The sequence below is a fragment of the Prunus avium genome, chromosome 8, assembly GCF_965620075.1.
Source record: "Prunus avium chromosome 8, drPruAviu1.hap1.1, whole genome shotgun sequence".
Lineage (NCBI taxonomy): Eukaryota > Viridiplantae > Streptophyta > Magnoliopsida > Rosales > Rosaceae > Prunus > Prunus avium.
The window spans coordinates 144,409-167,240 of NC_142291.1; the positions used below are offsets into that span (position 1 = coordinate 144,409).

The following is a 22,832-nucleotide window of genomic DNA, read 5'->3' on the forward strand; positions in this document are numbered from 1 at the left end:
AAATGCATGAGATTTTCTTCTTGTGCTAGGCATCAGTTTGAAGCAAAAGTATTTGTAGTATACATGAGATTTTGTCACGACTGATCTTTCTCTTCAAGCCTTGGAAAGAATCTTCTACAATTGTGGAGCCTAATCGTCTAGCAGCACACGGTGCTTCAATGAATCGGATCTCAAGGATATCAAGAGTGGTGAGGAGTTCGTATTTTTCTAAAACTTAATATGAAGAGTAGTGGGGTGTGTAGAGTGTGTTAATACTAGGGTTAAGTATTAAGTTGGATGACCTTTTTTTTGTCTTTTTACACAATAATAAAACTTACAACTTAATAATTTAAGTATTGGGGTGAACAAAGAGAAGTGCGGAGTTTAAATAGAAAATCTCTTTTTATCGCCAAAGAATTACCGTTTAAACTTGAACTCTAGAGGTAGGCGGTTTCTAAGGATCTCCCCAAATAAACTTATTTGAGGAATCCCTTAACTGAAGTTATATATATCTATATATATAAAGCAAAAGGTAGGGAATGGAAAAACATTCAAAATACCAGAAAATGCCCTTAGTTAATGCAAACATTAAGAATTGAAATTATTAATTAAATGAGGTTAATATGGTAAATTCACACTTTTTCATATTAAAAAAAATTAAAATTAAAAGAAAAATCAGATAATGAATCCTATTTTTATGGAATACAACTACCTATTATCTTTTTCAATTCTAAAATAAATTTAAATTTTTTAAAAAAAAGCCTATCACAGGTGAGGAAGCGCGTACGGAGAGGCTAGTATATATATACACGAATTCGACCCACAAGGACTAACGACATTTTAGTCTATTAAAGTTTAGGCGATCAAAATGTGCCATGAGGTTTCAATTTCGTCAATTTGATACCCAACGTTTTTGAATCTGACCAATTCACACCATTCGTTAGATTGACCGTCTAGTCAGATGTTAAATGTTGATGTGGCAACCGCGAGACCCACCACAAATTGTTGATTGTCCAATCCAACTAGTCCACGTGAAGGGCATTTCTAAAAAGAAAAAACAACTCATATCCTTGGAAATGCCCTTCACGTGGACTAGTTGGATTGGGCAGTCAACAATCTGTGGTGAGTCCCGCAGTTATCATATCATCATTTAAAGTCTGACCAGACGATCAATCTAATAGACGTTGTGAATTGGTTATATTTGGAAACGTTAGGTATCAAATTGATGAATTTGAAACCTTATGGCCCATTTTGATATTGCCCCTAAACCTCGATGGACTAAAATGTCGTTAGTAAAAAAAGGGCTTAATTATTGTTTTACCCCTAGAACGGGCGCTCGTTCTCACTTTACCCCCTAGAAGCTGGATATCATGACCACGGAGTGAGACTCCATTTTCAGGCCACTTTTTTGGTGTTACACTCCAAATAACACGGTGCTTCCAGTTTTTGATTGTGTACTGACATTGAGTCAGACAAGTTATGCGCCATTCATAGATGATATTTGGAATGTCGAGTGGTATTTTTGCTTTTCGAGTGTTGTATTAATTTGTTTGAGTTTTAGATAACATGTTATTTGTGTTAGATTTAATGATAGCTAGCGGAATTCTCATGTATTCTTTGAAAGGATTTTCAGCAATCATCATTTCTCTTGCCTTGTTGTATGGAGAAGAAGTCATCGAAGGATGCGGTTTCGATGGTGATGCTCTATCAAGAGCGTTGGTGCTCTTTTGTGGGGTCAGTTGCCCGGAACTCCTTGTTCACACCCTGTAAGAATTCACGGGTTAAAAAATCAAGGAGTGCGTTAGTTTCACCTTTAATAAATTCAATATCAAAATCAAAAGCAGAAAGAATTCCTTGCCATCTTGCACAAATCTGTTTTGAGGCCAAATTTTTTACATCTCTAAACAAAATATCTTTTGCAGCCTTGCAATCGATTCTTATTAAAAATCTTTTGTTTAAAAGATCACTTTCAAATTTGGAAACAACATGGACAATGGTTAACATTTCCTTTTTAACAGTGGAATAGTTTTTCTGAGCTAGCATCCAAATCCCAGAGGTAAACCTGACCAATTGCTCTGAGTTATTAACTTTCCGTTTTAGGATTACCCCAAACCCTATATCTAAAGCATCGGTTTCTACAATTTTGAAGGCGTCTGGGTTAGCTAAGGCTAGACAAGGAAATTCTTTAACTTTAACTTTTAGTCTCCTAACAGCCTTAGTAAGTTCCTCAGTCCAGGGAACTGAGGGAACTTGACTCTTTTTTAGCCTTTGGTATAATAGTTTGGAATCTTTGGCTAAATCTTTATAAAAATATTTTAACCTTTGGTATAATTTAGACTTCCTAAGAATCGTTGTAGTTGTTGCTTGTCCCAAATTTCATTAGGGAACTTATCAGCAAAAGATATTGCTATATCAATTGGAACTATCAGTCTCTTATGAATGTTGTGTCCCCAAAAGTGAACTTTCGAAGAAAATAATTTCATTTTCTTTGCCGACACCACTAATCATGCATGCTTCACAACTTTCAAGAAAATATTTAGATGTTTAAAGTGTTGTTCTAAAGAATTAGAATAAACCAAAACATCATCAATATAAACAATGGTGAAAGCAGTGTAAATATTAAATATGTCATTCATAATATTTTGAAATTCAGAAGGGGCATTTTTCAATTCAAAGGGTAGAACGTTCCATTCGTAATGTCCAAAGAGGACATTATAGGCTGTTTTGTATCTATCCTTTTTGGCTATCTGGATTTGCCAGTATCCTGATTTCATATCAAATTTAGAAAAGATAACTGCCTTATTTCACCTATCCAAGAGATCTTTCTTATTAGGAATCGGGTATCTAACCCATTTCAAGGCTTTATTAAGAGATTTATAGTTTATCACCAATCTGGGTACCCCTCTTTCCAATTCAGCCGCGTTTTCAACATAAAAGGCGGAGCAGCTCCAAGGAGATGAGCTTTTCTTGATTAACTTCTTATTCAATAAATCTTGAATTTCATATTTACAAATTCCCATTAGCCTAGCATTCATTTGAATTGGCCTAGCTTTAGTTGGGATTTTCTTCTCATCAAAATCTGGCTCATAAGGCAATTCAACAATAGGCTTTTTCCTATTCCAAAAGGCATTTGGTATTTCAGCACAAACTTGTTTTTCAAACATTTGTTGTACTTCTTTAATTTTATCCTTTATCTTCTCAGTTTGCAATTGTTCTTCTATTCTTTTATGCTGCAATTCTTCTTTCAAATGATAAAGATAATTTTCTTTCTTTTTATTTTTTCTCGAATCTCATTAATATATTTATGCATTGGTGGCTGGGAAAACCTAAAGACTATAGGTTCACCTTCTACCTTGGTTTCAATTCCTTCCTCAGAAACCGAAAAATGATAAAGCATATTAGTGAATGTTGTTCCTAATATCACCGACTGGTTTAGACCTTTCACCAGAACAAAAGGGGTTTCAAAGCAAACACCCTGATTAAGTACTGCAGCTTTAGACAATTTGAATTGAATTCCCGTCTTCTGACTATCGACGGCAGTATGTAAAATTTGGGTAGTTTTTTCAAAATACCTAGTAGGTACGACTCCTTCATTTATACAGTTAAGGTCAGCTCTGTATCTATCAGACCTTCTATTGTAAATTTATAAGTTTTTTATTAATCACAATAGTTATCAAGGCATACCATTTCTGGGCTATGACCCTATCAATGCTATTAATGAACTTCATCATATTGAGCTGTTCTCTTTCTAGGGTTTCTTCTTCTACAGGTTTCATTTCTTCCCTAAAGTCTCCCATCAAGTTTTCAAACTCTAATTGTTCCGATTTTTCATTCTCATCTCTTTTAGAGAATGGCCTGTAAAGTTCTAAGACCCTAACCCTGTTTTTCAATTCTCTCAATTCGTCCTTAACATCATGCATTTCACACTGAAGGTCATTAAGAGTAGGTTCTTTCCTATGAGCCTTATTGTTCATCCTGTTTACTATAGTTTTGAAGCTATAGTTTTCAACTGGTTGTCTTACACTTGTTATAGGTTGTTGCGCATTGCTTAGACCTGCCTTGGCTAGTGAAATATAATTTTCTAGCGCTTCTCTCTTCTTCTCAGGATCTTCAATTTTATCAAATAAGTCTACTATCAGACTTTCTTCTCTAGTTAAGACACATATTCCAGATCCTTAAACTGACAAGCGCATTCATTTTCGCTATTTGAACTAGTATCAGTATCAGTTTTAAACAATTCTTCATTTTCAATTTGAGCTAGTTCGTTATCATTATCTTTCTTAGAATCAGAAGAGTTAAGCATTATTTGACAAAGTTGAGCTTTCAATTCTTCGCTAATGCTTAAGCTATTAATCTTTTCTTTCATCTTACAATCAGACTTATAATGTCCTATATTTCCACATCTGTAACATGTTGGGACTGAAGTCTTTTTCTTAGAGGGTTTCTTGGAGGTTTCTCCTTTATAAGGCCTTTTTCTAAAAGTTTTGTAAGGTTTCTTTGGCTTAGACTTAGACTCGTATTTTTCATATTTCTTAGTCTTTCATCCCCCAAATTTCTTTCCCTTTTTATGTGGTTTATGTGAATATGATTTTACTAGTTCAAAACCAAATTGTTCACAAAAGTCTCCTAATTCTTTTCTTCCTAAGGTCTTTTGCTTATTAAGCTGTTTTCTTAATTTCATATCTGTGTAAAGGGCTAATCCTTCTGCGCAGATTTCATAGGACAATTCCCCATAGGTATAAGACCTGTAAGGAATGACACCACCATTTTTCTCTTTGATTCTATTTCTAACCTTTTCAGGAAATAGAAGTGGTAATCCTGAAAGAAATTTCTCTTTTCAAAAGTCAGCATTACAGTCTTGTCTAGTGAATACCTTTGAGTAGAACACATCCTTATACCACCTAAAATGAGACAAGGTTGGACACTTAAGGTTCATTAAGAGTTCTCTAGACCTATCATGCTGTAATTACGTAGTACCTACGAAATGTAGAGTAATCGTATAAACTAGAGAATTTACCGCATCTTCTTGGTAAACGTTTTCATTCTTGATTACTCCAGTTGCTGGATCTTGTATACTCTGCTAACCAATGGTCACCTAAGCGTTCAAGACTTGAGCACTTGCCAAGTCACTTAGGTGGAAATCCCACCATCCTTTCAGTTGGTCGACAAAGCCTACTATGATAGCTTCAGCCACCCTCTTATCTCCATTTCCTTTAATCTTAGAGGCTGTAGCATACATCATCATGTGTTTCATCGTGTTAATGATCTGATATTCTGTCAGACCATCAATATTCCATTCAACTATGGAACTTCCGTCATATTGGGCGGAATTCCACATCCCATCTTCCTCAAACTGCAGATCTATCGACGTTGGTCTAGGATAGTAGTTTCTAGTCTTAGCAGTCTGGGTGAATTTTTTATCATTTTTTTCCTCTTTGAACATTGCTTCAAGGTCACTTATTTCTCCTTCAGTGAGAACTAACACTTGAGGACCCTTCCCCTTATCTGATAATTTTTTAGCTAGGACATCTACAAAATCTTTGTCATCTGACAGTGTCCTAACCATTTTAAAATTCTTGCTATCCATGGCAGGAGGTGGTTTAAAGAACACTTGACTCTTATTTTCAGTCCTTTTTATTTCTGAGGGGCTTGGTTCGGATTTTTGTTCCCTTGTAGAAACAGATGTTTCAATTCTGGTGACTTGCTTCCCTAATGATTGTAAAAACAAGTTCGTATAGTTGTTCTGCTGGATGACCGCACCTATATCTTCTCTGTTAGCTATGCGAAAATTATTGGCATTGTCTTCTAAGAAAGTGGTTTCTTTATAGGGAGCGGCTATGAAATCTTTTTGTTTTATTACTATTTCTAGTGGATGTATGGCTTTCACTGACTTCCCATCCTTGGATGTATAAGTCGAAAGCAGGCTTCCTATCATTTCTATATGCTCCTTATATTTAGGAATGTTGTATTTCTTAGCACACCAATCTAACCAGGTGAAAAAGGAACAATTAAATTTTTTTCTCTTTCATGAAGGCGGTATGAGCTTTCCATAGGTGGTCTTGCTTATGTTTTTGAAAGGCTGTTTCAAACCAAATTCTTCTATTAGTGTTTTCACCACTTTGATAATTTCTTTTAATTTTATCATGTTCAATTTCAAAAGATCTTATCATATTTATCTCGAATTCTACAAATGAGAATGTATGTTTGGGTTGAGGCGGATTTCTCCTAAATCCAAGATCTGAAATGGTCTGTTCAAACCTATAGGCTAGCCTCTGTATCTGTTCCTGGATTCTCCTAAGATCTGCTAGAACCATCCTTTCATGGTCTAGGTTTAGGGTTTAGGGTTTAGGGTTTAGGGTTTAGGGGGATAGATCTAGAAAGTGTCAGATCTATCCTAGTTCTCCTAGCGCTGGAGAATTGTATTTCTACTTCTCCGTCAGCAAATTGTGAGATCTGTGTTGGCTCCTGATTCTCAAGGGGTTTCTTTGGGGCTGTTTCAGCCAAAACCCATTTTTCTGGTAGAGTTATCTCACTCTACTTTATCATCTTTGGAACGGCTACATTTGACTTTTCAAGGTTGGTTTGGAACAAGGTGGTTTCGCCCTTACTGTCTAGATCTTTTGCTTTTGGGCAGACAGTGTTCATAACCTTATATGAAACCCTATAAATGATTGCTAGATTTTGGAATCCTGGGTCCATATCATAACCTTGAGTTTGAATATTCAACATTAAAGCTTTTAAGACATTTATATCAGAAAGTGCAACCGAAAAGTTTGGAAAGCAGTTAAAATATATCGGGTCTTCCCTTGAGGTTGACTCGACTATTCCTAACAAAGAATCTGTGAACTTTCTATGTCTTCCATCTCTTACACCTAGCAAGATTGAACTGGGCAATCATGTTATGGTAAGTGGTTGCACTGCTACTTGCACCAAGCCTATGTGCAAATAGTTATATTTCCTATCCAGATACTGGTCGATTTGATGCTGGGTAAATAACTGGAAACTATCATTCTTATCAATGACAGATATCGTTTTTTCAACAATTTTTATCGCATAATTGGATCTGAACTTGAAGGATCCTTTATAGTATATATCAGTTATGGGTACTCTGGGTATATCCCAGTTGCATAACTCCTTCTCTACGTCCCGCATGGTTATTTCTTGAGAGTTATTAACTCTTAGGGTTCCATGGCTAGAACTGTTACTAGAGCTTGCTTCTCCAGAAGAACGGGTAAACAAGATTCTCCTAAGGCTTGCCATTTTAATATTCGGGGTTTTATGCTTTCCTTCTGTTCTTCTCCTAATTCAAGGTTGGTAGTCCCTGCCTAGGTCTCTCAACGCCTCACACCTCTCTAGCAACGGCTAACGAGCCTATCCGACAACTAGACAACTCGATGACTAGTGAGTAAAGGAAACTTGACAGAAAAACCAGAAGATTAGACTTGCAAAACTTAGTTAGAACCTATAACCTAACAACTATATATACCTTGAAAGGAAAAGGAAGGCTGGAATGCCAACATGCATCTATTATTGAATTCGCCTGACCTGATAGTACAGTACCTATTTTGGGAACGTCCAGTGCCACTCAAATAAACTTATTTGAAAGACACTCTTGTAGGGCTCACTCTGTATAATATTGTACTAATCCAAATCGTCTATTTTGTATATATTCATTCAAAGATCATCTTTATAAAAAAAAAAATCACTTGAATCCAATATCATTTGACCACTCAATTGAATTATTGAAATTTTAGTACATTCTTAAAGCACCGGGTTGATCGATTTTGTAAAACACAATTGGATGTCAAAACAGTTTTCAATTTGTCTAATTTTCTACAAAGATGATCTATGAATGTGTACTTGATAGTTTGTATCTTTATATATTCGTTTTCTAAAACGTAACCAAACGATGAGTCACTTATTAAAAAGTATTAAAAAACGTGTAATGCAAAAGTTGTCTTTAAAAATTAACGAGAATGAAAAAGGATAAAATCAGAAGGCATGCATCATGAAGCCTCTGGAACAATAGGGAAAAAGATAGAATCTCCACGTTTCTTCTTGCACATATTAAAGTAAATAATAATAAGATATATCAAGAAGAAAGAAGAAAGAAAGAAAAGCAGAAGGAAAGGAAGAAGCTGGAACCTTCCTTGTTTCTCTAAATTGGTCTAAAGAAAGTTTTTCATTTTCGAATTTTCAAGAACCATGTGCGCACCTCCTAAACTTTCTCTCTCTCCCTCTCTATAAGTTTCATCCCATCCCAGCCCATGCTAAATAAATACATCGCTAACCAGTCCAAACCCGGATAAGCAGACAGCGGCATTAGAACACGATCACTACTATTCACCGGCATCGATCTTTCTTCATCATTAAACCAATAACCCACTCCTCCGAACAAACCATATAAGAGAAATGAGGCAACTCCGCTCTCTTGTCTTAACCTTGAGCTTTCTCCTTGTTTTTCTTTCAGCTGGGTCATCCAATGCGGCCTTGCTGCCATTCGTTGATCGCCGCCCAGAAAGTTTGCTGGTTGATCTCTGGTCGGAGCGCTTCCCAGACCCGTTCCGAGTGCTAGAACAGATCCCATTTGAACTTGACAAAGAAGACGGCGTGGCACTCTCTCCAGCAAGGGTGGACTGGAAAGAAACGCCAGAGGGTCATGTTATAATGTTAGATGTGCCGGGATTAAAGAAGGAAGAGCTGAAAATCGAGGTGGAGGCGAACCGAGTTCTGAGAGTGAGTGGAGAGAGGAAGAGGGAAGAAGAGAAGAAAGGGGATCATTGGCACCGAGTTGAGAGGTCTTACGGAAAATTTTGGAGGCAGTTTAGGCTGCCAGAGAACGTGGATTTGGACTCTGTCAACGCCAAGTTGGAGAATGGGGTTCTCACTTTGACACTGGCCAAGTTATCCCCTGATAAGATCAAAGGTCCTAAGGTGATTAGCATCGGTAGCACTGGAGGACATGAGGACGAACCTGCTCAGCTCAAGGCTAGTGAGGTCAAGCAAGAGCTTTAAATAATTCACTGTTTTGCAACTTTGTGGGATGAGTGAGTCCAAAAAACAAAAAGCAAAAAAAACTTTGTGGGATGAGTAAATGATGATTTCGTATCACTCTGCTTGCTTGCTATTATAAAATAAAGTTTGTAACTGTTTCTTTTTTTCAGATGTTGTTTGAAGTTAATAAAACTCCCTCGTCTGTAAAACTCTTATTGTAAAACTCACTCAATAATCTTGATCCCATGCCATCCATGGTGGGAAATATGCCTCATTATCCTCCTCAATAAAGCGTCCATCTTGGGGCTTTATTTAAGATTCATTTTCATGACAGAAATAAAAATAGGATTTAAAGTTAAGAGCAATTAAAACATCACTGCTATCCTTCACATGTTTCATACTTGAGCTTCACCGATTTTATTTATTCGAAACTGAAGAAGTAATATCTATCTGCATTTAAAATGTTCAGCTCCTTGTAAGGAAATTTTGATCGGCTTGTAAGGAAATGGCTCGTTAATGTGTATATATGTATAAGTAGGAGAATTTTCAAGTTAGAATGTCCCGCATAGCACTACCCCCAAAATGTAGTTCAAATGGCAATCATCGCAATCAAATAGCTATAGATGATCCTTGAAGGAGAACTTAAGATGGTTTCAATCACTGGATTGCAGGCTTGATATTTGATGTTCATAGTTATCTTAAATGAGAACATCCTCACAAGCTTCCTATAAATAGTTATATATACGCATCACACTTTGATGCTTATATGGATGTGGCTTGAACCATGTTCTATCTACTTGCAAAGTTAATTCTGATCAGTAGTTTATTGTGGTTCCAGGTATGAGTGGAGCTAATGACGCATAGAAAAGAAACCCTGGTTTGTGCCATGGTCCCCTGGAATGTCGTAGATGCTAGGATTCTCTTCTAAAATAAAGTCAGGTTCAGGGTGATGTTAGAAAATAATTGTTCAGATATGTGTGTGTCACATTTTGATAACTGTAAACTACTAGGTTTAACTGAAATAAAGGCCACCCTTGACTTTGTAGCTTACCTTGTTAGAGTGAAAAAAGAAAAATAATAACTAGCATAAGTTGCAGTATTGTAAGTTTGATTGATGCCCTCCTTATGTGCACGTAAGGGGGTGTCCTTAATACAACTCAGAAAAGGGTGGTCCAGTATACGAGTTTCTCACCAATGCGAGGCTCAGTAAGGCAAAAACATACTCTGCCATAACCTCATTTCCAGAGAAATGGAGGGCCAATGCAAGTGGTCGGCATATATATATTTCCAGACTTGAAGCTCCACACCAAGTCACTCGGAGTAAGTCATATTGTTGCGCTAAGACACCTAGACCTTTTATATGTAAATGTGGTTATATAGTAGGTAGGAACCAAATAACCTTGCTTGAACTGTTGAACCAAATTTGGGCTTTTAAGCAGAGTTCATGGGTTGGGAAGAAATAAGAGGAGTTTGAGAATTCGAGATCAATTGCAACTTGACTTCAAAATGATAAAACCAACAAGCGTGTCTAGGATTTGGTAGATCTCTTCCGTTCTAGGATGTGATTTGTCAACGGAATAAAATTGGTAAACTTGGTTATCAACCTCAATCCAACTGCAACCTGGGGTTTTATAAGCATTTCGCTCCCTCAACACCTTTCTCACCTTCCGGACGTCATCCCACTTCCCCAACTGCCCATATATATTGGCCAACATGATACCATAACCACCATTATTAGGATCAATTTGAATTAAATTTTTAACTGCAACTTCTGCGAGATCAGTACGACCATAAATCTTACATCCATTAAGCAGAGAACCCCATACAACCTCATCAGGTTCAATTCTCATTCCCCTCACAACTTCCATGGCTTCCTCAAATCGACCTGCTCGACCAAGAAGGTCTATCAAGCATCCATAGTGTTCTATCTGAGGCTCAATCCCGTAACCCCGAGTCATCAAATCAAAATAAGAAATACCTTGCTCTACCAATCCTCCATGAGTACAAGCATTGAATAAGCCAACAAAAGTGACCTCGTCCGGTCTAACATCAGCCCCACACCGTATCATTTCTTCAAACACACCAATTGCATCGTTGCTTTGGCCGTGCAGAGCATAAGAGTTGATCATGGAATTCCAAGATGTCAAGCTTTTTCGTGAGGTCCTGTCAAAAACCCTTCTTGCCACTTTTAAGCTCCCACATTTCCCATACATATCCACTAGAGCATTGGAAACAAATGAATCTGGACCAAGCGCATTTTTGTAAATATAGCTGTGGATCCATTTACCAAGCTGCAGCATGCCAGTGTGACTACAAGCTGAAAGTAAACAAACAGCTGTAACCTGGTTTGGCCTATTTTCTAGATGTTGCCCCCCATGCGCAAGAAGTAACATTCTTTTGAACAGATAAATTGCCTCCGAGAACTGGCCGTTCTGCGTGCACCCAGCAATAACAGCATTCCAAGCAGGGACATCTCTCTCCGGCATTTTCTCAAACAACAAAATAGCACTGCCAATGTCCCCAACTCTAGTGTACCCAGAAATCATAGCCGTCCAGGACACGACATTTTTCTCAGACATTTCATCAAATACCTGTCTTGCTGAGCCAACATCTGAGCGGAACCTTGAGTAGGAATCAACAAGAGCTGTTTGTACAACTGGGTATTGACCAAAACCCGATTTCGTAATGTGCGTGTGCATCAAAGCAGTGCCATGAGACTCAAAAACCTCTGGACAAGATTTCAAGACGTGGGGGTAGATAAACTGGTTGGGTCGAGCGCTTCCCTGACGAAGCATGGATTGGTACAACAGAAAAGCAGAATGGTGGTGGGATTGGGAGGCATAACCGGTGATCATGGCAGCGAAGAGGTACACATTGGGGGAGCTGAGACAGTCGAAGATGAGGCGACCATAGGGAAGGTTGTCAAGAGTGACAAGGCAGAAGCGGACGAGCTTGAAGGCGTAGAGCTGATTTTGGGTGTATCCCAGGGTGATGATAAAGACTTGCAGTTGCTTTACATGGTTGAGGCTTTTGCATTTTGCAAGCAGTTGGTGTAGATTCACCATCTTCTTCCTTACTTTTGTTACTGAGGTTTTCGTCGTTATCGGTTTGAGTTGATAACCAGATGAAATCTGGGTATCTTTTTATTTCGACAGTCCTTGCTTTTACATTTCCTTTTCTGCGAATCACTCTTCCAGAAAAAAACAATCTGCACACATGTCAAATTATAATTAGTAGAAAAATGAGGCAAATATTTTCCTTTTTTAGAAAGTAAGAATGGAAAAGGAAAACCAGATAATGAGGCAAATATTTTCCTTTTTTAAAACAACTTTATCTTATTTTCCATGTACCTTAATTTTCATCCTATCATAAATGTAAGAATAAAAATTTAAAGAAATTTGACAAGCTTCAAAACTTTAAGAAGGAGCTCCTTCTTAAATTTTAAGAAACCAAACTTTTTCCATATTTGTTTGATAAAAAAAATATTTTCCATATTTTATTTTATCAAATTTCCTACGGGACTTTACATTCTTCAACATGCGGAAGACAAAATCCACAAATTCATTTATGAATACATCAGGATGGAGTAGGAGAATGAAACTGAATGGAGTGTTTTTGTGTCGATTAAAAAGTTATATCCGACCAAACCAAACAAAGAAGTAAAAAAGAAGTAGAGAGCAAAGATGGTAGGATCGCATGCGGCACATAGAGTTAGAGAGGCAATCGCGGGGTGGTGTTGGTGCGGCTGATGATATTGTTGGGCGAAGGAAGGGGATTTGTAGGTGAACATGTCAAGTACATGTCAAGTTTTTAACAACGCGAAAGCAGTCAAACTGTCAAAGTTAGCAAATTAGACTCTGGACAGGAAAAAAAGAGAGAGTGTGGATTGTGGATTGTGGATTGATGGATTTGGAAGTTTTTCAGTTTTGGTCAGTTAAGTTTCCTCAATATTTTGTTCCTACAAACACTCCCCACCCACTTTATCTTTTCTTTCTGTGTTGCTTTCGTATGCTTCTTTCTTGGACCTTGGCGCTCTCCTCTCTCCCTCTCTCTTTCTATATCCAAAGTTTCCTCTTTTAGTTTTATTGTTCTCCTCCGTTATTTTACATTTTGGTCATGATTATATAATATAGCATTGGAAATCCCAATCCCAATCCCTTTCCTGTCTCTCTCAAACTCAAACACAAACTCTCACTCTCTTGTCGATTGATCGAATTGAAATCTCTTATCCGTTGGTCCTTTGTATTTGTCTTTTTTAAGTATCAAGTATTTTCTTTTGAAATGTCTGGAATGCTGAGATGGAAGAAGGTGAAGCATATAGCAGAGCTCCAGCAGCGGTTCACTCAGGTATCCCCAATCTCGACACACTTGAACCACCTTCATGTCACGAGCCATCGCCGAAGAGAGTCTCTGATCGGAGTGCAGGAGCGCTACAAGTGGGACCACGGCGGCTCTGGCTCCGGCGGCGATGTTCGCACCCGCAAAATCAGGGCGGAGGCGAATTGCCCCCGCTGCTCCTTCAACCGCATGGATCTCCTCTTCTCCGATCGGCGCTTACCCAACTTATCTCCTCCAGATGATTCCAGCACCAGCACCAGCACCAAGACGACCACCAAGACCACCAAGACCAAGGCTGACGACTCTGAATTTCATCAGTATCAGGCCCTCAATCTCTGCCCCAATTGCAAAACCGCCTACTACTTCCGACCCCACCAGATTGCTCCTCTCCAGGGCACCTTCGTAGAGATTGGGAGACTCACCAACACGACCACCACCTCTTCCAATCGTAACGCCACCAGAACCAACAACTCCGACAACAAGTCCCATTCCAGAAATACCCAAAATACTAATAATAGTAATGGAGGAGGAGGAGGAGGAGGAGGTGGTGGTGGTGGTGGTGGTGGAGATTCGATGCCTAATATTAACAGTAATGGGCTGAGGGTGTCTTTCTGGGACACTTTGAGGTCATATGCGAATGGGGCGGACCCACCAGACAACTGGCCTCCTCCTCCTCCTCCTCCTCCTCCTCCAGGCAATGGGCTGGCCGTGCATACTCCTCCGGGGCCTCCTTTTGCCCCTGGAGTCAATGTCATTCGTGCTTCTGGGCCCCCTGGAGATGCTGGGGAAGACAACAAGAATGCCTGGGGCGGTTCCAATATGGGAAAAGATTTGCCCACGCCCAAGGAGATCTGCAAGGGTCTTGACAAGTTCGTTATTGGCCAACAAAGAGCCAAAAAGGTTCCCAATCTCTTTTTTCCTCTGCATTTTCGTTCAATGCTTTATTCCATGGCCCTTTAAAACTTATTCTGTGGATGATTTTTGCATCTCTGTTGGGCAGGTGCTTTCTGTGGCTGTTTATAACCACTACAAAAGAATATATCATGCCTCCTTGCAGAAAGGGTTGGTTTTCAGCTGACTTTCATTTTTATTTTCAGTTTATTGTCTGACCTCTCACTCTAACTGAACTAAAATTCATGCTCCTAGCTCTTTACTCAGACTTTTTTCCCCTCTTAGTCATAATAATACTTTTGTAAGCTGTCAGAGGATGTGGTCCTATATGTTCTATCGTTTCTGTGTATCTATTTAATAGAACTGAACCAGTGGAGTTGTATACTAGGTCAGGAGGAGAATCAGGTATTCCAAGCACAATAGATGATGAGGATAAAGTGGAGCTAGAAAAGAGCAATGTGCTCTTGATGGGCCCAACTGGCTCAGGTATGATTTCTTCTGAAGCGCAGGGAGAAAAACTGGTGCTCTCCACTTCTTTATGTTCTTAGACTGAGACTAATCATCTAAATTGATACTGGGCTATCTGGAAGTTGAAGTAAGAAGAAACTTAAAATGTTAACCTGCCCTTCTAACTGTAGTATTGTAATGTAAAACAGGGAAGACGTTGCTTGCAAAAACACTAGCTCGTTTTGTGAATGTGCCATTTGTGATTGCTGATGCAACAACTTTAACACAAGTAAGTTTGTTTTTTAGTTATTTATCTACAACTATTATGAACTCTAAATACTCGAGCATAAGGATTGAATACAATATCTGTTATTTGGGCCAAGGTTAGTTTTGGCATGCTTGGTATCTTTTACTAACTGCAAACTGATTGCAATCGAATTTTGAGAGTCGGCATGTAGTATTGAAATTCACTTTCTCCAGCTTTAATTTAATCATTTACATCCAGCATTCTTTAGGCTGGATATATCTTTATCTATTACTGGGGAACTGAAAGAGGCAAATACTGCTATTTTGCAGGCTGGTTATGTTGGAGAGGATGTTGAATCAATATTGTACAAACTACTGATGGTATGGTATGCCGTATTTGCATTTATCTGACTTACAGTCCAAGTGACATTCAAATTGTTGCTTCTTATCCTTGCAGTAATATGTCTATCTTTTCCCATCTTTCTGGGGGGAATGTGCATGCATTTCTGTGTATTCTGAACACTTAATCATCTTTGAAATGGTATCACTACTCTTCTTTAGTTGTGATGTGAGAGTGCATGGGTATAGCCTTTTCCCCCCCTCTTTCCTCCCAACCTTCGCTTGTTAATTGTGTATGGTTGATCATATGAACTGATGAGAAGGGACATTGCTGAGGACAATGTCTATGACTTCATGGTTATTTCCATCAAATGAATAGGTCAAATCAAATTTGTATGGGCAATAAAACCTATAGGAGCTGGACAATAATAAGTTCTGGCTTGGATCCTTTATCCACATGACCATGTACTGTTCTGATTTGATTTGGGTGGTCCAGTTATAGTGAATCTTTAAATAGCAATGCAAATTTCTGCTGCGTCAACAACATCTTAGTCATTGACAAAACTTCTGCTAGTTTATGTTCTTGATTTCAAGCTTCAATTAGTCTTTTAACATTGTGCTTGCACTTCCATTCATATCAGTGAACTCACATAGTTGATCTTGTAAATAGGCAGCTGAGTTCAATGTACAAGCAGCTCAACAAGGGATTGTTTACATTGATGAAGTTGACAAGATAACCAAGAAGGTGCTGTATTTTTCTTTTCTTATTTCATTTTTTGATATAATTTGTAGGTATAGTCAGTCTTAGTTTCTTTAGTGTTGGTTTTCAGGCTGAGAGTTTAAACATTAGCAGAGATGTTTCTGGAGAGGGTGTTCAGCAGGCTTTATTGAAAATGCTCGAAGGAACTGTGAGTCAGTTCTACACTGCAGTGTTGCTCATCAGTTTATTTATTTATATATATAACCTTTTGAAAATGTTTTCTTCTCTGGATGCACGGAAACAAATCAAATGTTGGCTGTGGCTTTCTCTACTCAGTACTTCACTTTTAGTGTCTTTTAAATTCATAAACATATGCAAGTCACTTTTTATGTATTTTCAACTTAATACAAGCAACTCTGATGTAGGAACACTGGTCACTGGGTGGAAAAAGAGAGAAGCAAACTAGAATAAAAGTTATAGAAATTGTTAAAATCTCACAAGGACAACGTGAAATAAAATAATAATTAGACCCTAATATCGAAGCCACCAATTAACTATACATTCTTAATTCTAATATAATAGAACTAACTTAAATAGGCATACTTTCTAAACTTCCTGCTGCACCTAAAATAAATATATTTTCCTTCTTCCATCTCAATATTTTTTCCTGGCGGGAGAAAACTGGACTTCGAGTCTTGTAATGTTGAAGCATCATGAAACTTGGAACTTCAATGAACTTATCTTCTAAATGAGAGGAGTAGCAAGAATTGCAACAGATCTTCAAACGTGGAACTGTTGTAAAGTAGTCTCAGCAACAAATATTAGCCACAAAATTAATTGAAGAGGAATAAAGAAATCAATGCTTTGATTTCTTGAATGGCTGTCTTTTATCAAAAGTAGCTACAATGTTAGAAAATCTTACAGTCTAGAATCTATATAAACCAGTGTTTCTTCTCATTTTTAATGCAGTACACAAGCTCTTTCCTTCTTTTCTCTTAATTTTCTTTTAACACAGCATGGCATTTGTTTCCTCAGAATTTCTGGTTCTTCATTATGGGTTTGAAGACAGGATTCTCTTTTAATGGGAGAAAACAAGAGAGAATTCTGGCTCCACACTTCTGGATTCTCATCTTTGGCAGTAGTTGCCGTTGTTCTTCCATAGTTGTTTCCAGTGCCTCTGAGATCTTACTTTTTACATTTTTTTTTATCCATTTTAAGAAATACTTAATTTAGCATTTCCCATTTTATAAGGTGTAGAATGAGATGAATTGAGACCAATAAAATCACACAAGGGTGTTAGGCTGTAGTTTGTTGGCCTATTCACCAACAGTTTTAAACTTTTGGAGTCCAGTGTATGTCTAACATCCCCCACTGTTTAAAATCTTTGCTTAACCCCTAGCAATACCAGTAGTCACTTTCTTCCCAAATAAATTCCCTGGGAAGTTGGGAGGTTTTCTTTCAAATCTAAAGGTGATCAACAACATTTCCATGAAGTGGGTACACCTATCGGGAGCAGGATATTAATTAATGTTTCTTCAAATCTGCATTACAGTTTAAGTTTACAGGATGTTTTCAATTTATCAGCGTTGGTTAATGTGCCTTTAGACTGAGCTGACTTAAGGCTATCTGTGGAACAAAAATTTGAAGAATCTTTACATGATATGACATTATGATTAAGGATTGTAAACAGAATACTCAAAAGAAATGAGAAAGTAAATATATATATATATATATAATGTATATATAAAATATGACACAGGCCAGAAGAGAAAATGCCCATATGTAATATTTGGTGGTCCTCCCATTTGCATAATTTCGTATTATCTTCCTTGGCACCGCTGTAAGACAAATTTAAGAATTTAATTATTGAAAAAATATCTGAAGTCACAATAATAATAGTTCAGGAGTCTAATCTGGTCCAAATCAAATTTAAATATTGTTCCGTTTTTTGCTTTTTATTTTATTTTATTGGGATGATCGGTCTTAGAAGCACGCTTTTTTTATGAGCCTCTCCTTTAGTCACATCACTTGTTATAAACTCACATGTACTAAATTCTTTTTGTGTATCACATTAGATGCACTTCTATTTATAATGAACTTGCATAGCGCCATAAAATCAGAGCTATAAAATTATAAGCATAGTTTCTTATGTTAACTGAAGAGTAATATTTTTCTTCGTGTTTAGATAGTGAATGTTCCTGAGAAGGGTGCAAGGAAGCACCCTCGGGGTGATAACATACAGGTATGGTGTTTCTAAATTTCTGATGTATTATTGTACTCACAAATATGTTCATATCATCTTGATTATCCCACTTTTAGAACCTTAGGTTTTGTTTATTTTATTTAGTATTGAGCATATTCATGTATGTTTACTGAATATATATATATATATATATCCTGATTGACAATGTGTCTAGCTTGAAATATATGTTATATTTGTTTTATGAAAGCAATTATTTTTTTTAAAGCTGTAGCAGACTTTTTATTTATATTCACTTAATTAATAGTTAAGTAAGAAACCTTAAGACGATGGGCAAAAAGTCCATCTAAGCACAAACAATCAGAAAGCTTCAGGAGTGGGATCGCACTTTGAGGCCTAGTTTATTACTTTAGATTGTACAGTCATGTTCAAGGGTTTTGGTTGATGTCCAAAACATGAGAGCTGACTCCTAAATTATAAGGCTAAGCGGGTGACAGAAAAAAACATAGGAGCCCAAGCCACCCTTGAGCGGATGAAAGTGCCCGCTCTAGCGGCCAAGGATTCCAGCTGAGAGGGAGAACGGAATGAATCCTGCAGTATTCATTCCGTTCAAGCTGTACCCTATGCGAGCTGAAAATAAACACGAGGCAGATTGTCTTTCCAAGAGGGAGTCTTACTGACTGAGTCGAGGTTTGTCTCCCTCTTGGAAAGACAATCGGCCTTCATCCATTTAATTTCGTAGTCACATTTTCCAACAAAACACTTAATGCACACGAATTAGCCCAAATGGGAAGGCCTTCGGAGTTTATAGGTCATCTCTTGTCTCATAACACATTCCCCTAGCCAAGGACTCTATTATCTTTTCCTGCACATTGATGCCCACCGACACCTTTTAGGTACATTTGTTGTCAACCTTGGATTAATCCAAAACGTTATTTCTTGAGAGACTTTGTATGCCTTTTTTTTTTTTTTTTTTTTTCTGGTAATAAAAAAATTCAGATTATAGAGTACCTCTTGGGTCTCTTTGCCCTAGAATCAGTGTTCCAGCTTCGATCACTATTGCTTTCCTCTCTCTGTCTCTTCTGTTTATTTCTGGAAGTTTATTTTGTACTGTGGTTTTGTACTGCTTCAGTGATCTGATAGCAGCTTAATGTTCTTGTCATACACCATCCTTTGAGGTCATTTTACAAAAGGAAAAATCTGCTATTAAAATTTTCCTTAAAAGGTGTGCGGGCAATGGGACAAGGGGTGCTCTTACTTTATTAGCAAAGTATTACGGATTTAGACATATGCACAAATATTCCTATTTTTCACTTTTATGGTCTCGTATTCTTAAAATTCATGTAAATGATCTGCAGATAGATACAAAAGATATTCTTTTTATTTGTGGTGGAGCATTTATTGATCTTGAAAAAACCATTTCAGAAAGGTAATGCTTATTCATTTTCCCTCGCAGAGTTCATTTGCCAAATGTTTCTTTCCCCTCTTCTTCTTTTGTCCCCTTCTCTCCCTCTCTCTATCAAATTTTTTGGGAAAAAAAAAAAAGAATCTGCTATGAAACTGTATAATTTTGACCAGACGACAAGATTCTTCTATCGGTTTCGGTGCTCCTGTTCGTGCCAACATGAGAGCTGGTGGTGTGACCGATGCAGTGGTGACATCATCTTTACTTGAATCGGTATGAATCAGGACCTTTCAAAGTGAAAGTCGTTGTTCACCATTTTCTTATTTCATTTATATTTTTTTTTCTGGAGCAGAAATATATCTGCTTGATAAAAAGTAAATTCTTTTTCACATTATCTTTTAGCATATCCACAATTAACAACACCCCCACCCTCCCAAAAGAAGATTAAAGAATGAAAACTGAAAGAAGCAAATTAAGCCAAAGTAGTTCCTTAAAATGGGTCTGAAAGCTGCTATTTTTGTTTTCCAGGTTGAAAGTTCCGATCTCATTGCATATGGACTTATACCAGAGTTTATTGGACGTTTTCCAATATTAGTTAGTTTAACGGCCTTAACTGAGGACCAACTTGTTCAGGTAACACATAAATGCACTTGTATTTGGAATCAGCGTCCTGCTGGTGCTTGGGCTGGTGTTCCTTCTGTTTAGTTATTTTTGGGCAGGCGGAGCTTGAAATTATGAGGATCCCAAATTTTATGCTGTGCAGAATTACGTATTTGAATTTCTTCACAGAACTTTTCTTTTACAGGTCCTCACGGAACCAAAAAATGCTCTTGGCAAGCAGTACAAGAAATTATTTACAATGAATAACGTAAGCATTTTGTTTTATATTCTGGGTCCCCTCCTCTCTCTCTCTTTCTCTCTCATGCAACTAGAGTTAAGCTTCTGTATGATGAGAGCTTGTACCCATTTCAGGTGAAGCTACATTTTGAGGAGAAGGCACTGAGACTTATTGCAAAGAAGGCGATGGCTAAGAATACTGGTGCCAGGGGTTTAAGAGCACTTTTGGAAAGCATTCTAACTGAAGCCATGTATGAGGTATGCAAGAATCTATTGCTTAGATGGATGAAAGAAACTTCTAACGTGGAAATGTTTTCTTTATTTATTTTTTCACAAGCATGGAAATGTTTTCAAATACATAATCTGTTTTGATGTGCTTATGTCTCAGATTCCAGATGTTAAGACAGGAATTGATAGAATAGATGCTGTAGTGGTTGATGAAGAGTCAGTGGGTTCGGTAAATACCCCTGGATGTGGAGGCAAGCTTGTTCGAGGGGATGGTGCATTGGAAAGATACTTGAGTGAAATCAAGTCGAAGCAGTCAGTGGTATGATTCCACAAATGATTACATATGCATCTGCCCTTTCTGGTTCTAGGATCCATTACTTATTTCCAATATACCCCCAGGCAATTTGGCTTGTGGGACCCACCTGTGCAGTTTTTGTGGGGAATCATCAATTTTTCTTTTTCTTTTCTCACGAAAAATTGGATGGTTTCATTGCAAAAACGATGACATGTATTGAACACTGATTGTTTATTACAAAAAAGGGGTGTGGTCTTTTAATGTTCTTGTTAGAGTTTAAAAGAGTATCATAATCAAATTCAATCAACCTATGCAGGAAAATGTAGAGGCGGCTGAAGGGGAAGCAGAGGGTGAATCAGAACAATCGTCCAGAGCTATGAGCATGTAACACTTACAGCACCGTGGTTGTTATAATCTGTAAAATTTATGCCCTTGTTATTTGTAAAAAAATAAAAGTCATAGCCTGGTGTAATTGCCCCCTTATAAAACAGTATAGCTTCTGTTCACATTAACAGGAAAAGAAGAAGGCCAAAGTATAGCATTACTAATTTATTCAAAACATTGTACAAAACTCATGTTGCATTGGATTAATGGGTTTCAGTTTTATACAGATTGGTAGCCTCATCATTCTTCAGGCTTTTAAGAAGGGAGATTCACTATTATATCCAATATAAGGACTCAAATTATTTTATTTTATTTTTATAAAAAAAAAACCCCCTACATGAAATGGACTTTAGAAACACACTCAAAGTTCATTACAAAATAACGAGGTTTCGAACTTGCTATAAATTACAAACTTACCATCGATTTCTTAAAACAAATTCAACTCTAAAACCTCATTAAAAAAACTTCAAAATACTTAATAGGGTATCAAAGTAATTTAATAATTAAAATTAAATTCAATATGGCCAGCTATCATTTTTAGAGTTTTTTTTCTGGGTTTGTTTAAAAATCCGTATAATCAAAGGCGGACCTAAGCCTAGGCTGGAGTGGGCTCCAGCCTAGGGGAACATTTATAAAATATTAAATATGGTCTTATTATTATAGGTTTCTTCTTACCCAAATAAATATTAGCCCATTGCACTAAAAATATAGCCCATACGTGCATTGTTTTTTTATTTATTAATAAATTAATAATAGCCCAATCTAAGTAAAGTAAATAATAGCTTAGTCCCACTCCTGAAGCATATAAGAAATTATAAACGTCAATCCAATCCAAACCTATATAAATTTGATTAGAAGCAGAACTCACGCTACGGCTTTACCAACTTGAGCTATTGTAATCTTACTGATATTGGGCTACACCCACGTAGAGCAAACATCAAAAAATTTCTTCTAGCCACCAAAAACGCCATATTTGAACCTTGAGAGCCTAGAGGAAATAGCTCTCCTCCTCTAAAAATTTGTACCAACCTATCTTGAGTGGGTTCTTCAATCTTGGTAAGTTTATATATATATTCAATATCTAATTTTAATTGTTGTTGTTAAGTTTTTATGATTTAGGGTTTGAGTGAAAAATTTTGGAGATTGTTGATATATGTTTTATTTTTGCAACTTGAATTATTAATTAGCATATATGATTTTTGGTGTCTAGTATTTTTGGGAAATCAACTTATTGTGTTCTTGTTGATGAAGCAAAAGATTTCTCTAATAGAGAGCAAATGACCATTGTTTTAAGATTTGTTGATAAGGATGGTTTTGTACAAGAACGTTTTTTAGATTGTTTGGTATTTATTTATATTTTGTACTTCTTTGTGTTATATTTGCTTGTAATATGGCTTTGTTTGATTTGTAAAATTTTATTTACATTTTTGTTCAAGAGAAAAAAGGCTTATAATATATCTCCTCTGTAAAAAAAAAACTTAGCCTACCCCTAAAAAAATTCATGGATCCGCCATTGTGTATAACGACAGTCAAGTTTCTTTGCAAGATA

At 37.1% G+C, this 22,832-nt stretch overlaps 3 protein-coding genes across 3 annotated transcripts; 2 read left to right on the top strand and 1 right to left on the bottom strand.

Moving 5' to 3' along the window:
- The first annotated feature begins 8,091 nt into the window (after positions 1-8,091).
- Positions 8,092-9,182, top strand: ATHSP22.0 (HSP20-like chaperones superfamily protein). Its single transcript, XM_021957208.2, has one exon. The coding sequence runs from the start codon at positions 8,392-8,394 to the stop codon at positions 8,992-8,994; it is 603 nt and encodes a 200-aa protein (XP_021812900.1). The 5' UTR covers positions 8,092-8,391; the 3' UTR covers positions 8,995-9,182.
- Positions 9,183-9,990: 808 nt separating this feature from the next.
- LOC110755925 (Pentatricopeptide repeat (PPR) superfamily protein) lies at positions 9,991-12,197 on the bottom strand. Its single transcript, XM_021957251.2, has one exon. It carries the CDS (start codon positions 12,036-12,038, stop codon positions 10,458-10,460), a length of 1,581 nt encoding a protein of 526 aa, XP_021812943.1. The 5' UTR covers positions 12,039-12,197; the 3' UTR covers positions 9,991-10,457.
- A 429-nt stretch (positions 12,198-12,626) lies between these two features.
- LOC110755924 (ATP-dependent Clp protease) lies at positions 12,627-21,509 on the top strand. The gene is made up of 15 exons (XM_021957249.2): positions 12,627-14,211; positions 14,312-14,373; positions 14,591-14,688; positions 14,859-14,938; positions 15,226-15,276; positions 15,905-15,979; positions 16,065-16,142; positions 18,120-18,176; positions 19,493-19,563; positions 19,713-19,812; positions 20,068-20,172; positions 20,345-20,407; positions 20,512-20,634; positions 20,765-20,923; positions 21,216-21,509. Exons 1-15 carry the CDS (start codon positions 13,255-13,257, stop codon positions 21,285-21,287), a joined length of 2,151 nt encoding a protein of 716 aa, XP_021812941.1. The 5' UTR covers positions 12,627-13,254; the 3' UTR covers positions 21,288-21,509.
- Positions 21,510-22,832: the final 1,323 nt, after the last annotated feature.

Excerpts from the sequence above, each read along its gene's own strand:
- ATHSP22.0 (XM_021957208.2), top strand. The coding sequence starts at position 8,392 with ATGAGGCAACTCCGCTCTCTTGTCTTAACCTTGAGCTTTCTCCTTGTT.
- LOC110755925 (XM_021957251.2), bottom strand. The coding sequence starts at position 12,038 with ATGGTGAATCTACACCAACTGCTTGCAAAATGCAAAAGCCTCAACCAT.
- LOC110755924 (XM_021957249.2), top strand. The coding sequence starts at position 13,255 with ATGTCTGGAATGCTGAGATGGAAGAAGGTGAAGCATATAGCAGAGCTC. Across the intron at positions 14,939-15,225 it reads ATGCAACAACTTTAACACAA|GCTGGTTATGTTGGAGAGGA; the intron begins GTAAGTTTGTTT and ends GCTATTTTGCAG. Across the intron at positions 20,408-20,511 it reads AATTATTTACAATGAATAAC|GTGAAGCTACATTTTGAGGA; the intron begins GTAAGCATTTTG and ends TACCCATTTCAG.